The sequence below is a fragment of the Prionailurus bengalensis genome, chromosome C1 (assembly GCF_016509475.1).
Source record: "Prionailurus bengalensis isolate Pbe53 chromosome C1, Fcat_Pben_1.1_paternal_pri, whole genome shotgun sequence".
Taxonomy (NCBI): Eukaryota; Metazoa; Chordata; class Mammalia; order Carnivora; family Felidae; genus Prionailurus; species Prionailurus bengalensis.
This window is the reverse complement of record NC_057345.1, coordinates 219,845,663-219,860,848: the sequence shown is the minus strand read 5'-3', so window position 1 is coordinate 219,860,848 and position 15,186 is coordinate 219,845,663. Positions and strand designations below refer to the sequence as shown.

At 46.5% G+C, this 15,186-nt stretch overlaps 1 protein-coding gene across 4 annotated transcripts in view; it reads right to left on the bottom strand.

Moving 5' to 3' along the window:
* UBE2F (ubiquitin conjugating enzyme E2 F (putative)) overlaps positions 1 to 15,186 on the bottom strand; it is a 53,778-nt gene that overhangs the window by 28,319 nt on the left and 10,273 nt on the right. For 2 of the 4 annotated variants that reach the window (XR_006296966.1, XM_043578324.1), the window contains exons 3-4: positions 10,116 to 10,145; positions 5,543 to 5,608 (exon numbers count right to left, since the gene is read on the bottom strand). The exons of 1 other annotated variant lie outside the window; for it this stretch is intronic. Coding sequence is in view for 2 of the 3 variants with exons in the window: in XM_043578324.1 (XP_043434259.1) it covers positions 5,543 to 5,608; positions 10,116 to 10,145 (96 nt within the window). In the remaining variant the exon portion in view is untranslated. The remainder of the gene's footprint in view (positions 1 to 5,542; positions 5,609 to 10,115; positions 10,146 to 15,186) is intronic. One more of the 4 variants, XM_043578325.1, reaches the window with a different exon arrangement.

The following is a 15,186-nucleotide window of genomic DNA, read 5'->3' as shown; positions in this document are numbered from 1 at the left end:
TACAACTCGATAATAGGACAAGCAACCCAATTTATAAATGGGAAAAACATTTGAATAGACACTTCAACAAAGAAGATACACAAACAGCAAACAAACACAGGAAGAGATGCAAATAAAGGTCACAAGGAGACACACACCCACGATAATGGCTGAAATTGAAAAGACTGCCAAGATGTCCGCAAGATTGTGAGGGAACCGGAATTCTCATTCACTGCTAGCAGGACTGAAAAACAGTACTTACACTTTGGAAAACAAGATAGCAGTGTCTAATAAAGTAAATTTACTCTGAGCACATAACCCAGTAATTCCGTCACCAGGGGGAATAAAAACATGCTGGCAAAGACCTACATGAGAAGGTTTGACAGCAGCTTCACGCATAATTGGTCCAAAGTGGAAATGACACAAAGGCTTATCAACTGGTGAACAGATAAACTGGTATACACTCACAGGATAAAATACAACTCATCAAAAAAAGATACAATACTGATTAAAAACAACATGGCTGACACTCAAAAATATTTGGTTAAGAATGTAACCTACACCTCAACCAATATTGTGTAAAAAATTTTTTTAATCAACGATCTAAGTTTCCACCTTAGGCAGAAAAAGAAAAGCAAATTAAACTCACTATAAAAGGAAGGAAATAATAAAGATAAGAGCAGAAATCAGTGAAACGGACAAACAACTGAGAAAAACAAAAATGAGTTCTTTGCAAAGATCAACTGGATAAACCTCAAGCTAACATGATCAAGAAGAAAAAAAAAAAAAAAAGAAGACCGAAATTACCAATATCAGGAATGAAAAAGGGGACATCAGTACAGATCTTACATACAACAGTAGAGTAAGAGAATATTCTGAACAACTTTTAGATCAATAATTCTTTAGGTGAAAGAGACAAATTCCTTAGAAGGAAAAAAATCACTAAAGCTGACTTAAGAAACACAGTAGATGAATAACCTTGTGCCTATTTTTGAATTCATAAGTAAAAACTTTCCAGAAAGAAAACTCTAAGTCCAGACTACTTAAATGTGGAATTCTGTCAAATATTTAAGGAATAAATAATACCAATCCTATGCAAGCTCTCAGAAAACAAGAGGGAACACTTCTTCAGTTATTCTACTAGGTTAGGATTGCTGATGCCAAAACCAGACCAAAAAAAAAAAAAAAAAAATCACAAAAGAAAACTGCAAACCAACATTCCTCATGAATATTGATATAAAATTCTGTATCAAAATATTAACAAATTTCATCCAGCGATGTAAAAAACAAACAAAAAACAGATAACATACAACGACCAAGTGGCATTTACCACAGGAATATAACATTGGTTTAACATTCAAAAATCAGTAAGTGGAATTTACTAAATTTACAAAATAAAGGAAAAAATCATATGATCATTTCAAATGATGCAGAAAAAGCATTAGAAAGAATTCAACACACATGATGAAAACTCTCAGCAGACAGGAAAAAAAGGGAACTCTTCAACCTGATAAAGGACAGATAAAATCATATTCAATGAATAGTGAGCACTTTCCCTTAGGATCAGGAACAGGGCAAAGACATATGCTCTCACTACCTCTTTCAACACTGTACTGGAGGTTACAGCCAGTGCAATAAGAAAAAGAAATTGAAGGCATACACACTCGTAAAAAGAGAAGTAAAAACGTCCTTCTCACAGATGCAATGATCATGGGTGTAAAAATCCTAAGAATATATTAAGAAGCTACTGGAATTTAATAGGTGAATTTAGCAAGATAATAGGACACAGGATCAACATGTTAAAAAATCAATTGTATTTTCATATAATTAGTAACAAGTAAAATGGAAATTTTAAAAATACCATTTACAAAAGCTTTAAAAACATGAAATACTTGGTATTATATTTAAAAAAAAGTTTAAAAAATTCCACTTATAACAGCTTAAAAAACATGAAATACTTGGTATTATATTTAACAAAGTATTTGCAAGGCCTATACACTGAAAACTACCAAATACTGCTGAGAGAAAGTAAAGCAGATTTACACGGACTCTGCTCAAGCTCGGGAAGACTCAACACTGCTATGATGCCATTGCGTGCAAAACTGATCCATCTCAATCAAAATCCCAGCACTGGGGAAATGCAAATTAAAACCACAATGAGATACTATTCATACTCAAATACTGAGAAGTATGTAGAACAACTGGAACTTCTCAGTCATTGCTGGTCAGTATATAGCAGCACAACTCCTTCAGAAAATAAATTCTTAAAAAGTTGAGTACACATGTAAGATTCCATTTATATGAAATTCAAGAACTGGCAAAAGTCATTTACGGTAACAGAATCAGAAAGGAACTTTGGATGGGTAGCCAGGGGCAAGGAGTTGACTGCAGGGGCAGAAGAGAATTTTGGAAATACTAGCAGTATCTTTACTGGGCTTGTGGTTATACAGGTATATACATTTTTTAAAAACTTAGTAAAGCTGAACAGTCCAAATTAGTACATTCTATTGTTCGTAATTTTATACCTCAGTAAAATTTCTTTATAAAGTAAAAACTGGGGCGCCTGGGTGGCTCAGTCAGTTAGTTTAAGTGTCCGACTCTTGGTTTTGGCTCAGGTCATGATCCCATAGTTCGTGAGTTCGAGCCCCACAATGAAGCCTGCTTTGGGTTCTCTCTGTCTCTGTCCCTCCCGAGCTCTCTCTCTCAAAATAAATAAATAAACTTAAAAAAAAAAAAAAGTAAAAACTAAACTTAAAAAAATTGTTATTTAAGTCCATGTTCCCCTCTGCCTAAAAGCTCCACGTCACAGTGGAGCAGGCAGGCCAAGGGGACCCATGCAAGTCAGTGGGGCAACTATGACCTGACCCAGTTTTTCAAACTGTGCCTCCAACTTCACAGAAGACTCCAGGGAGCATTTCGGCAGGTCTTTAGTGTTTGCTTTGTTTCGTCTCATTTCACTTACTAGTATTTTTTCTTATTTTGTGAGTTGACGGACACCTTTCTCCCCCTTAAATTCAGTTTTCCTCTATCACCAAAATACATTTCCGTCTTTCCTCAGAAGAGTACATTTACTCCCAAGCACGAGGGATGTTCGAAAAACAAAACTACGAACACGTTACCTAGTATGAACAGAACTTTCTTGCCAGGAGCCAGATAAAAAAGAGCTTTGGGCTTCAAACGCGGATGCAGTTCTCCCACCCTGACCACCCAAATATCCAGACTTTCTACCTTATTGCGTTTTCAGACTACTGGCTGCCAATGAGGCAAGTTCAAGACCATGTGCTTCAAACACGGTTAAAACTTTCTCACTCAGGCATAGTTATACAATTTCTTCCCAATACTAAGAGGAGCATGACTCCAAGAAATTGTTTTAAAACCATGATGTTAGACAAATTTTTAGGGTTGACAGATCTCTGCCATGTTTCTTAATAACAAAGGGCAGGAACCACGGCAGCTTTCGGACTCACTAACACCACAAAATAAGGGCACACAGACAGCATCTGAAGGGCATGCTGAGCAGACAGCTCAGTGCGATAATCGTGTCCCTGATGTACACTTACTACAAATATAAATGCTAAGATACTGGGGCGCCTGGGTGGCTCAGTCGGTTAAGCGGCCGACTTCGGCTCAGGTCATGATCTCGCGGTCCATGGGTTTGAGCCCCGCGTCGGGCTCTGTGCTGACAGCTCAGAGCCTGGAGCCTGTTTCAGATTCTGTGTCTCCCTCTCTCTGACCCTCCCCCGTTCATGCTCTGTTTCTCTGTGTCTCAAAAATAAATAAACGTTAAAAAAATTTAAAAAAATAAAAAATAAAAATATAAATGCTAAGGTACTAAGTAGTTACAGGCATCAAAACACAAGTTACTCTTGAATCTGATGGAAAGGTGAAGACCGAACCGTAACAACTGTTAACTGTGCTCCACTTTTGAGAACAGTAAGAACATCAAAGATGGTGTCACGTACACAATCTCGATAATCATAACATCCATGTGATTCCATTAAAAAAAAAAATGCAGTTAAAAAAAGACAAAGAAAAAAAGAGAAACTCTTATTCAGAGGCTGGACTTGACACAAACCCACTCGTGTCAGATGATGACAAGCCCGACAAACTCAACAAAGGTCTCTGAGCGGCCGGGGAGGACCACAGAGCCCACGCCTCGGTGGTGCGCAGAGCAACGGAATGCCTGCCAACCGCTGAAAATGCCCGACAAAGGCAGAGGCAAGAAAACGTTTTTATGACAAACACACGTCTGAGACCACTCGGTACACAGAACCAATCTTCATCCCCAGAAGAATTTCTGAAAACACTGCATTACTTAACAATGATAGTAAATGACTTCCGGAATGGTGACCTTGAGTCAACAGCCCTTGCTAAAAACAGCACAATGTGCAGTATGCGCTTTATGAAGGCAGCCAGAGTGGTTATAATTGTCATCGTTTCCTAGTTTCAAGTCCTGAGCTCCGGTTATCTCTCAATGTCAGGCATGTAGAAGCCTGTGCTCGGGTTATCACCCCTAGTGCTGTCTTAGAGGAAATGGTATCAGATAGAGTTTACGTCCATGTCCAGCGATGTTTGTAGAACCACCAAAGGGATTCAACGAATTTTTAAGTTTTCAAGCACGTTTTGAAAATGAGGTTTCCCGTTATTATAAAACATCTTCAACAGAAAATAATCCATCCTACCTGCAGGGAGATAAGTGCCAGGTCTTATTTGTAGGGTCATTATCGCCCACTGAAATTCTGTATTTTCTTCGACTTTCTAATTGGCTGGTGACGCATCATTCTCAGTTTCTCACTCCCTTTCCATCCCCTAAATATAAGAACGCCTTCCATTTCCTCCACAACGCTCCCTTCCCCACCCACCCCACAGGAGCACCGACTGGTCACAGCACGGCACCCGCTGCCCGGCGTCAGCACTGGTGGGCTGTGCCGGGTTGGAATCTGCGATGCTTAGAGCCGCACGGCAATGAGGAAACAAAGAGTCCTCCTTCTTACTGCGCAGTCTGACCGAGGAGGAGTACGTTACCATCCCGGAGCACCTGGAGCTTAGACTCTTATCGGCCCTAACACAGACAGCCGGTAATCTGCTCCCTCCCCTGAGCCAGACCCTGGGCTGGAACGCTTCACACCCACTGTCTATTTCCATTTAACCCTCGTAACTGTCCCGTGAGAGAGGTCCTCCTTGATGCTCACTTTCTAGCTGGGCAGGCTAGGGCAGAGAGGTGATTAAGCAACCCGAACCCTGATCACACAGCCACGAGACAGGAGCGCCAATCAGGATTTCAAAGCCCACGGTCTTCACAGCGCACACTGCCTCTGTGGCCTGCGCTCTGGCCGTCAGTCTGTACTTCACTTCTGGAGTTCCCACTGAATGCCACAGACTCCCTTTATCCTGCTTTATTCGACTACAAGGCACGTATCTTCTCTTCGTGCGGCATGAAGTCATTACTGTCTTAACTTTCAAAAAGTCAGAGGCAAATCAAGCCAAATATCATAGATCTGGGCAGCCTTGAAACTTTGCTGTTTGCCAATCACTGTGACACTTAAGTGTGGAAGAACATTACCTGGGGTTACAGTTAGCTGAAAGCAGTGGAGCTTGTTTGGATCAGGAAAATGCACTTTACACGTACCTGCAAAAGAAACAGCACATCAGGAAGGTCTGACAGCCGGCGGCAGCCCTACACAGAGGCTGACCTTGAAACACGCGTGGCGTCGAAGGTGCTGGAGGCGTCTGTAGACCCCTCCTCGCTCTTGGCGTGTCACTAACTGTGCCACTATTGCTAACACTGCAAGCCGGTGGCTTTGCCATGGGTGTCTCTCCTCACAGTCCCGCCCTCTTTAATTCCAAACTGAGATGGCTGCTTTCAATCTTTTAATGATCACTGAAAACTGAGATCTTTCCATTAACTTATTTAAGAATAATGCTACTTTAGTTTGAAAAGAGAACACCGCACTTCAAGGAGATTAATACGTGTGGGTAAGGCTAACTAAACATGGCAAAACCAGAAAAACGCAGGCCAAACTTCTGGGCTGTTCAACCACCACCACACTTATTCAGACCCATCACAGTAAATGGAAGCTCAAAAGGTGTCCTTGAGGGGCACCTGGGTGGCTGGCTCAGCCCGCTAAGATTCCGACTTTGGCTCAGGTTATGATCTCACAATTTGTGAGTTCAAGCCCCGCGTCGGGCTCTGTGCTGACAACTTGGAGCCTGGAACCTGGTTCAGATTCTGTGTCTCCCTCTCTCTCTCTGTCCTTCCCCTCCTCATTCTGTCTCTCCCTCTCTCAAAAATAAACATTTACAAAAAAAAAAAAAAAAAAAAAAAAAAAAAGGTGTCCATGAGGTTAGCTAGCACCCAGTTTACCTGGCATTAAAAAAAAAAAAAAAAAAAAGTTTTGGGGCGCCTGGGTAGCGCAGTCGGTTAAGCGTCCGACTTCAGCCAGGTCACGATCTCGCGGTCCGTGAGTTCGAGCCCCGCGGCAGGCTCTGGGCTGATGGCTCAGAGCCTGGGGCCTGTTTCCGATTCTGTGTCTCCCTCTCTCTCTGCCCCTCCCCCGTTCATGCTGTCTCTCTCTGTCCCAAAAATAAATAAACGTTGAAAAAAAAAAAGTTTCACAACCCAAGTAGTAGCTCAGCTTGCTCTGTGGATGAAGGGATGCTCTGCTCAGATGGCAGTGCCCTATGCCCCCTGTGCCACACCGGAAGGGGTCTGGTCAACCGGGACAAGGAGTTCCCATAGGAGAAGAGGGAACGGCTAGTGGTCCAGATAGAAGTTGGCCACATCCTACATCTGTTCCTTCAAACAAAGGGTGTAGAAGAACAGTGAGTACACAAGGAATAAACACCCACTATACTGGGAAGGAATATGTAGAAACTGTCTATAAACTCAGAAAACACTACACTGAACTCCTTGGATCGCCAGCTGACTTTATTTCTTACAAGTCTCACTGCAAACGTTTTGCCTGGTTTTATAATGGTATGAAATTTCACCGAAAACAGGACAACTTCAATTTTGACTTGGAAATGGCCCTTAGAGATCATCTCGTCCAATATCCTCAAGCATGGGATGATACAAAGGTCCAGAGAGGTTCGGCAACCAGCCCAGAATCACACCGGTTATCGACAAAAGGTTTGGTTCCCAAATTAAAGACTAGTTCATGGCTCTTCTCCTCACACCACACCTCACGTCATGACTTCAGAAACAGGCTGGTGTGATGCGTAACAGCCATACAAAACTGTTAGCAGGGTTTCTTCCTTTACCAATCTCTGAGAAAATCACTGTAGAGTGAAAGGTAACTTAGTCTACAAGAGCAAGAAGGGGTCTTAGAGATTACACCGTCACATTCCTTATTTTATAAACAAAGAAACTGGGAGCCATGTGCCCAAACCACACGTGCGAACCGCACATGGAATAACTGGAATATGCTTCGTTCTTCCTAATCTTTCTTTTTAAAAAATGTTTAATGTTTATTCATTTTTGAGAGAGAGAGAGAGAGAGAGAGAGAGAGAGCGAGCATGAGTGGGGGAGGGGCAGACTGAGAGAGAGACACAGAATCCGAAGCAGACTTCAGGCTCTGAGCTGTCAGCACAGAGCCTGACGTGGGGCTCGAACCTACAAACTATGAGCTGATGTCAGACGCCCAACCGACTGAACCACCCCAGGCGCCCCATTCTTCCTAATCTTAACTTGAGATGATAAATGCTATCTTTCCAGTGAGATGTATGTAACAAAAATGTACGACAAGGGCTTAGAAAATGTTCACGGATCAGCTGAAGTTGGCATCATTCATTTGTTTTTAATACTTGGCATTCTCCTTCATTTTGGTAAAGGTATAGATGTAGAAACACATCCTTCTAGAACAAATGGGCCCACCAATAATAAATAAGTTACCAGGTAGATTAAAAAACAATAAAACTACCGAAAGAACCAAACATCTTAAAACTCAAAAAAAGCCTAACAACCACCACAAAAGTGAAAAGTCAGGTTTTCGTTTTAGTTCAATGCAAGGGCTGGATGAAAACCCGGGACCCTAGCCTTTCCTCTGCCTGCAGGCACAGGCTAGCACGTTCATGCTTCTATCTGAGAGGGAACGTGTGGTTTCGCCAACAGAGAGACCTCTATAAACTTGCCTGCACAGAGCTCCAAACTAGTTCTCGATGCGATGCGTACAAGCAGCACTCTCACAGGGCAAGTTATTTTCTTTTCCTTCGTTAACACTTTAGAGAGATACTAAGGATTTATTCTCCGGTGGCTCCTTGTTTGCTCTGTGATGAGATCTGGACTTTTGGAAAGCACGGCTTACTTGTACAAACGAACTTAGACTTCCCTGACTCTGACGGGGCAGAGGGAAGGGAGAAAGTGAGAAAAGAGGCAGACAGCACATACTTTTTTTTATCTGATACCTGGGCCATCAAGGCTAGCAAGATACCTTTTTCAGACCTAAGGTAGTAATTAAAATTCTGGCTTGAGAGCCAATTACACAGTTTTTATAATTTTTTTAAAGTAAGTTCCAGGCCCAACGTGGGGCTTGAACTCACGACCCTGACCTCAAGAGTCACACGCTCTACCGACTGAGCCAGTTTGTTTTTAAACCAAAATTTTAGATAAAGCTGAAGCTATCCTTCTCTACGGGCTAAAACCCAACAATCTCTGTCAGAGTCTTACTTAAGGACAAAATGAACCATGTGTAAGTGGTAACTTCTTATGGTCTTTGATTAAACATATGCATGTGCATATACATAAACCCTTTAAGAGAACCCCAAGACACTTCCTTCCAGTTCTGACTAGAAGAAAACTTTGAGGTCAAGCAATTCAGGGATTCTTTTTTTTTTTTTAATGTTTGTTTATTTTTGTTTTGTTTTGTTTTGTTTTGTTTTAATTTTTTTTCAACGTTTATTTATTTTTGGGACAGAGAGAGACAGAGCATGAACGGGGGAGGGGCAGAGAGAGAGGGAGACACACAATCAGAAACAGGCTCCAGGCTCTGAGCCATCAGCCCAGAGCCCGACGCGGGGCTCGAACTCACGGACCGCGAGATCGTGACCTGGCTGAAGTCGGACGCTTAACCGACTGCGCCACCCAGGCGCCCCAAAACATTTATTTATTTTTGAGACAGAGACAGAGCATGAACAGGGGAGGGTCAGAGAGAGAGGGAGACACAGAATCTGAAACAGGCTCCAGGCTCTGAGCTGTCAGCACAGAGCCCGACGCGGGGCTCGAACCCACGGACCGTGAGATCATGACCTGAGATGAAGTCAGACACTTAACCAACTGAGCCACCCAGGCGCCCCAGAACTGTTTTTAACCAAGTATGATGATAAAAAGTCCTAATTCAAAAAAATACTAAAATGGTCAAAGCTTTCAGGCTTTAGTGGTCTTACACAATATGCTAAGTTTGGGAAGGGATTAGTAACAGGAAAAAACCGCACCTTTGACACATCACACAAATGAGCGGCCTGGGGAGTGAGCCTGCTCACAGGTGAAGACCACACCGTGGGTCTCTGCCTGGGCAGGAAGGACTGAGCACGGTGAGGACAGCTGGCGACACGGGGGTACATGGCCACCCCAGCCCATGCACAGAGATAAATTACAAGTAAGCACTTTGTGGACCAAAAAAGTGGTGCCGTCACTCACAAAAATAGGACTGTCTGTCATCGATTTCTATCTTTTCACTCAAAGAGGACGTGGGACAGGGGCGCCTGGGTGGCTCATTCGGTTGAACGTCCAACTCTTGATTTCGGCTCAGGTCATGATCTGATGGTTCGTGAGATCGAGCCCCGTGTCTCTCTCTCCCTCTCTCTCTGCCCCTCCCCAGCTCATGCACGTGCACTCTCCCAAAAAAAAGGACAAAAAGACGATGTGGGACAGAATGCTGTGGAAGAGACACAAGACCTAGCCAAAGCACCTCTGCCATAACAAGGAGAGAGACAGCACTGCCGTGCTGCTCTCAGAAAGACGGTAAATACCTCACTGTTATCAGAGCCCTGAAAAACTTGCACCTGTTTGCACAAAATTAAAACTTACTCCTAACACACAAAACCAGGCTCTGGGCTCTGCAAGATTATTGCAACGTAAAAAGCTTCTCCGTGCAGTTACCCTGCAGCATTTCCGGTCTGAATGTGGACGCTGTACTTACACGGTAAATTAGCCTCAAGCTCTGCAACCTCTGTGGAAACAAAGAGACCGTCGTTAATATCCATCAACTCTGCACAGAAAATCCCTGCTCTAACCTGGCAACTTCTGGAACGCCGTGGAACAAAACAGACCGAAGTAACTGAAATCTACACTTGGTCTACTGTTTAAGACTTCAAGCCGTGGAATCGCTTTCAAATACACAAAGGGACTTGCGGGATGCCGGCAGATACGGTCACAGGCCCTTGAAAACGTACTTGGTATAAATGAAAATACTTTAAAATTCACATAGAAATCCCCCATAGGTAAACGGTCACTGGAGTCTTTTTGAAAGTCTTGTTCCCCCACACAGAGGAACTGCTGCCCTTGGAACGTGATTTATATACGCACCTGTGTCTCTTCTGGTTCTTTCAGACCTGTCTTCCCATGCAGGCTTGCCCCGTGTGTGCTGGAACTTTTCCAGTGAGAGAAAACTCTGCCTCCTGCCAGGGTCTGCTATCTGTTAACATCTCGCGACTGCCCAAGGAGCGGGGCTCGGTGCCGCAGTCCCCGGCCCCTTCACTCAGCAGTAAAGCCCGGCGCCCCTCTGCCGGGACAAAGCTGCAGACACCCCACTCCGACTGCTAAGAGCGGAGCTCTGGGGATACCCGGAAATAAGCAGGCAGGCAAGTCATCGGTGCCTCAGACACAACAACGTGCTCTGGGGTCCTGGGGCACAGAGGCCCCCACCCGCTGTGGAGACTAGAGGAAGGAGGTCTATGGGCCAGGCTTTCAAGAATAAGTAGAATTAAGTCCAGCAGAAGAGGAACGAAAAGGTTTGCCAAGGAGGTAAGTTAGTGACGGGCAAGAACATGGAGCACAGACAAGCACAGAAGGAGAAGGTGCGCAGGGCAGCCAGAGCAACGGGCACAAAACGGCAGAGCAATGAGAAACCAGGAGGGCTCTGCGCACGGCCTGGAGTTCTCAACTCGAATCTGCAGAAATAGGGAGCAGAGGGTCATTTCTACCAAGTTTCCAAACTTTCCTCGAGAGGACAACTTCAGAAAGGGCAAAGCGGAGGTCTGGTGACCTATGACACGAGGCGGCCAGGGCCTAGCAAAGGCAGGGACAGTCAGAGAGCCTGAGGGCACAGGGTCTGCCCGCTGTGTGGGGCGGCGGGGGGGGGGGGGGGGGGGGGTCCGAGATGGCACCGAGAGCTGAGCTGCTGGGGAAGTCCTGGGAGGAAGAAGCTGCAATCCGGGCGCACGGCCAGGGCCAAAGAGACCCCGTGGTGACGCCACCTGGACCTCATGAGACGGACAGGGGAGGCTGGCAAAAAGAATGAAGCTCGGCAGAGAGCACAGAGTCACTCAGGACAAACAGGAGGAAAAGGAGGAGACACGTGGGGAACGTAAGTGATTCAAGAGACAGACTGGTCCCGGGGAAATGAGGCCCCGGTCGAGGCCACCGGATGCGGATCGGACCCCGCCGAGGGTCCTCGAAACGGCACGAAGGCAGGTGGCAAGATGGAAACCAGATTCCAAAAAACTAAGAGGTAAATGGGGGGGGCAAAACACAGAAGCAGTGGGTAGGGCGATTCCTTCAAGTGAAGTGTGGAACGGTGGGCAGGGAAGGGAGGGGGGCGCCATGACCTTGGGAAGCTGAACACGGAGCGCGTCAGCGGGAAGACGGGCAGGCAGACGGCTCCACTCTGAGGCCGAGGGCTGGAGGCCCACAGGCCTTTAGTATCAGCTACTTGAGAATCTGGGTACAGACAGGCGGCCCGCTAAATGTGTCCACTCTGGGCTCCAGGTATCTGGAATGGGCATTCAGAAAAGTGGAGTGGGGCAGAGACGGTGGAGTGAGGGAGCGGAAAGGTGCTCACGTGGTTCTACAGTGTTCTGTCCAGTGCCCTAGCCGGGGAGAGCGTCCTCACTCCTGAGAAAAGGAGCAGATCTCTTCAGCGGAGCCGGGCACGGAGAGAGGAGTGACAGCTCATTATCGTCTTGCTGTGATTGGAAAAGGAACAAGTTCTGTGGTGAGGTGCAGGCCTGGGAAGTCTCTTTTCCTGGCCACCTGGCGTCATGGCACATTTTACATTTAAAATCCAGTCACTTGATAAAACGTAAGGATAATCCTATGAACATTCACCATCATTTTCTTCTAATGAGCACGGTGAACTTTGGTTTCGTCTTTCTGACTGGCCCGTTCTCACCGTCCTGGGGCCAGGGCACTCGCTAAAGAAAACCTCGAGCAGCAAAGGCGGGCCGAGGCCAAAGTGCTACCCGCTCCGAGGACACCGATACCAGGCCCTCCGAGGCCCTCCCAGGGCCACACTCCGCTCTGGCGGCTCACACAGGGCATTCGTTTTGTCAAAAAAGTGTACATCTTAACAAATGAGTCATTCATGTTAATCACTCCAAAATAAATGTTACCTGGGGCGCCTGGGTGGCTCAGTCGATTAAGGGTGTTAAGCGTCTGACTCTTGGATTTCGGCTCAGGTCATTATCTTACTGTTTATGAGATAGAGCTCACATTAGTGAGCACAGAGCCTGCTTAGGATTCTCCCTCTCTCTCTCTCTCTCTGCTCCTCTCCTGCTCACACATGCACGCTCTCTCTCTCAAAATAAACATTTAAAAAAATAAAATACCTACATAAAATGTATGTTTTTAAACTGTATTTACATATTTTATTACACTACCATTTAGCTTGTTGCTAAGAACTTACAAGAAACCGTCCTTGAGGGCCCTCGTCTTGAGAGACTGAGGCCGGAACTGGCTTTCCCCGGCAAGCCTATCCCGTCTAGTTGTGAAACTCTGGTAGTCCAGTGTGCCCAGAGGATCTGAGGAGGAGGGGGCCACAAAACGGAAGCAAAATGTCTAAGGCGGCCGTCTGGTGCCAAGGGTTGGGGAAGAGCGAGGTCAGGACGCAGGAGGACAGCAAGGCACCGACCAGGGGCACGGTGGTGACCGAACAACAGAAGCGGACCCCTGCACCACCACGATGGGGCGTCAGGGCCAGAGGCCTGTGTCCAGAGGAAGCCCTACTGTAGAACAGGAATCCTCCGGCCTGGCTGCATATAGATCACTTGGGGAGTTTTCTGCTGTTCTGCCCACTTATCAAACAACAGCTTTGGTGAGGCACAATTTACCAGAAAACAGACCCACTCTAACTGTACGATTCAATAATTTTTAGTTAAAACCTGGAGTTGTGCATTCGTCACCATAACCTAGTACCTGCTCAGCTTTTACCACTCCTAGCCCTATGCGGACCCACTACACCAGGAGGTGTACGTGGGGCCCAGGCCTCTGAATGTTTTACCCTCCCCAGGTACAGGAAACCGCCACAGGCTACTTGGCCATGCTCAGATATTCGCACGCAGATGTTTACACAGATGGATTTGATAACTTCATGTTGTAGTCTAGAATTTCAGCTCCAAAGATGAGCGTTATGCTTCCATTTCTAGGTTCGGTGTCACTCAGTCAAGGAGAGTGGACAAGGGCTGGGAGAGCCTCACCATGGTCAGGGCCGCTGCGAGGTTTTGGTCCAAGCGCAGGCAGGGAGTGCAATCTTGGGAGCACGACAATTTCAATCAAGATGCTCAGCATTTTAGCTCAGCCTAGTGCAGTAGATAAAATAAGCCACACACTCCCATGGAGCTGTCACAAATGACACAGTTCGTCTACACTTCAAATGATGGCAAATAAGAATTTATTAACATCAGTAGTCACACCTTAGAATCTACGTACAAGAAGTCTACGGCCAAAGAAATGAGCGAATTGCTTTACGTGTTCGAGAGGCCTCTTAGCAAAGCAGTGGCCCTTCCCTGCATGACCTCACTGCCTGCAGTTCACTACCCCTACCTGTAAAATAGCAAGACACTCAGCTATTTTCAGCCTGCTGAAGTCTCGCCTGTTCCAAGATGCTAACCCCTCTACACCTTACTGGCCCTACCTTTCATCTTGCACAATTCCGTGGCTGCACAACTTCCTCTGAAAACTTAGACTCTTCTCCTTTCTAACTAAAAAGCAAACCACAGAGCCCACTCGAAGCATGCCTGCACTGAAATATCAGATTACAAGATCCACCCGATGACCGCGGTGGCCCTCACACGGCACATATCCGCCCCTTTCTGCCACAGCCTGCTCGCAGCACAGCGCTCTTATTGTTTCCACACTGCCAGCCACTCAAATCTGCACACTCTTCATGGCAGGGGCTGTACGGTGTGACCCAGCCCTGCAACCCTAGCACTCGGTCTGGGGCTTGGCACACACACAGGTCGCTCAGGAAATGCTTAACAGATAAGCACACTTGCCGGAAAGCTGGCGGTGCTCCTGGTGCGCATGTCCCGAGAGTGAGAAGCCCTTCTCCTCATGCCGTTAGGGACCAATGCATTCCCAAGGTGCCGTGGAAGTGTGTTCCCCCTGAGTTCCTAGGTTGAAGCCCTAACCCTGTCCCCACATGTGATGGCATCAGGAGGTGGGCCCTTCAGGAGGCGATCAGAATTAGATGCGGTCATGAGGGTGGGGCCTTCACAATGGCATCAGTGCCCTTGGAAGAAGAGACACCAGGTGCCTGCGGGCCAGGAAGGGGGTCCTGACTGGAACCGAATCCGCTGATGCCTTGATTTTGGACTTCCCAGCCTTTGAGCCACGAGAAATAAATGTGTGTTGCTGAAACCACCCAATCTATAGTATTTGCTTACGGCAGCTTGAGCTAAGACAAAAGGTCAGTCACAGACGGAGGTGGTTCTTGGCAAACGCCAGCTCCAAGCCCCACCAGGCAGGGCAGCTGGGCCGCCCCACCCAGTCACCCAGTTAGCGATGCAGCTACCTCCCAGAAGCCTTGATTACCTCCTTCGGCCTGAACCACCGCCTCCGAGATTTTTTTGACCAGAACGTTCTCTCAGCTTCCCGCCTGTCTTCATGCACTGAGCACCCCTTCTGTGCTCTCAGCATCCACGCGCAGTGCCCTTATCTGGGAGACACCCGAACTAAGGGCATCAGCTCTCCCAGAGACGGCACTGCCCGCACCCAGGCCTGAGGACCCCACGGACCCTCACCTCAGCCCTTCCGCTCCGTCTAGGGCCCTTCAT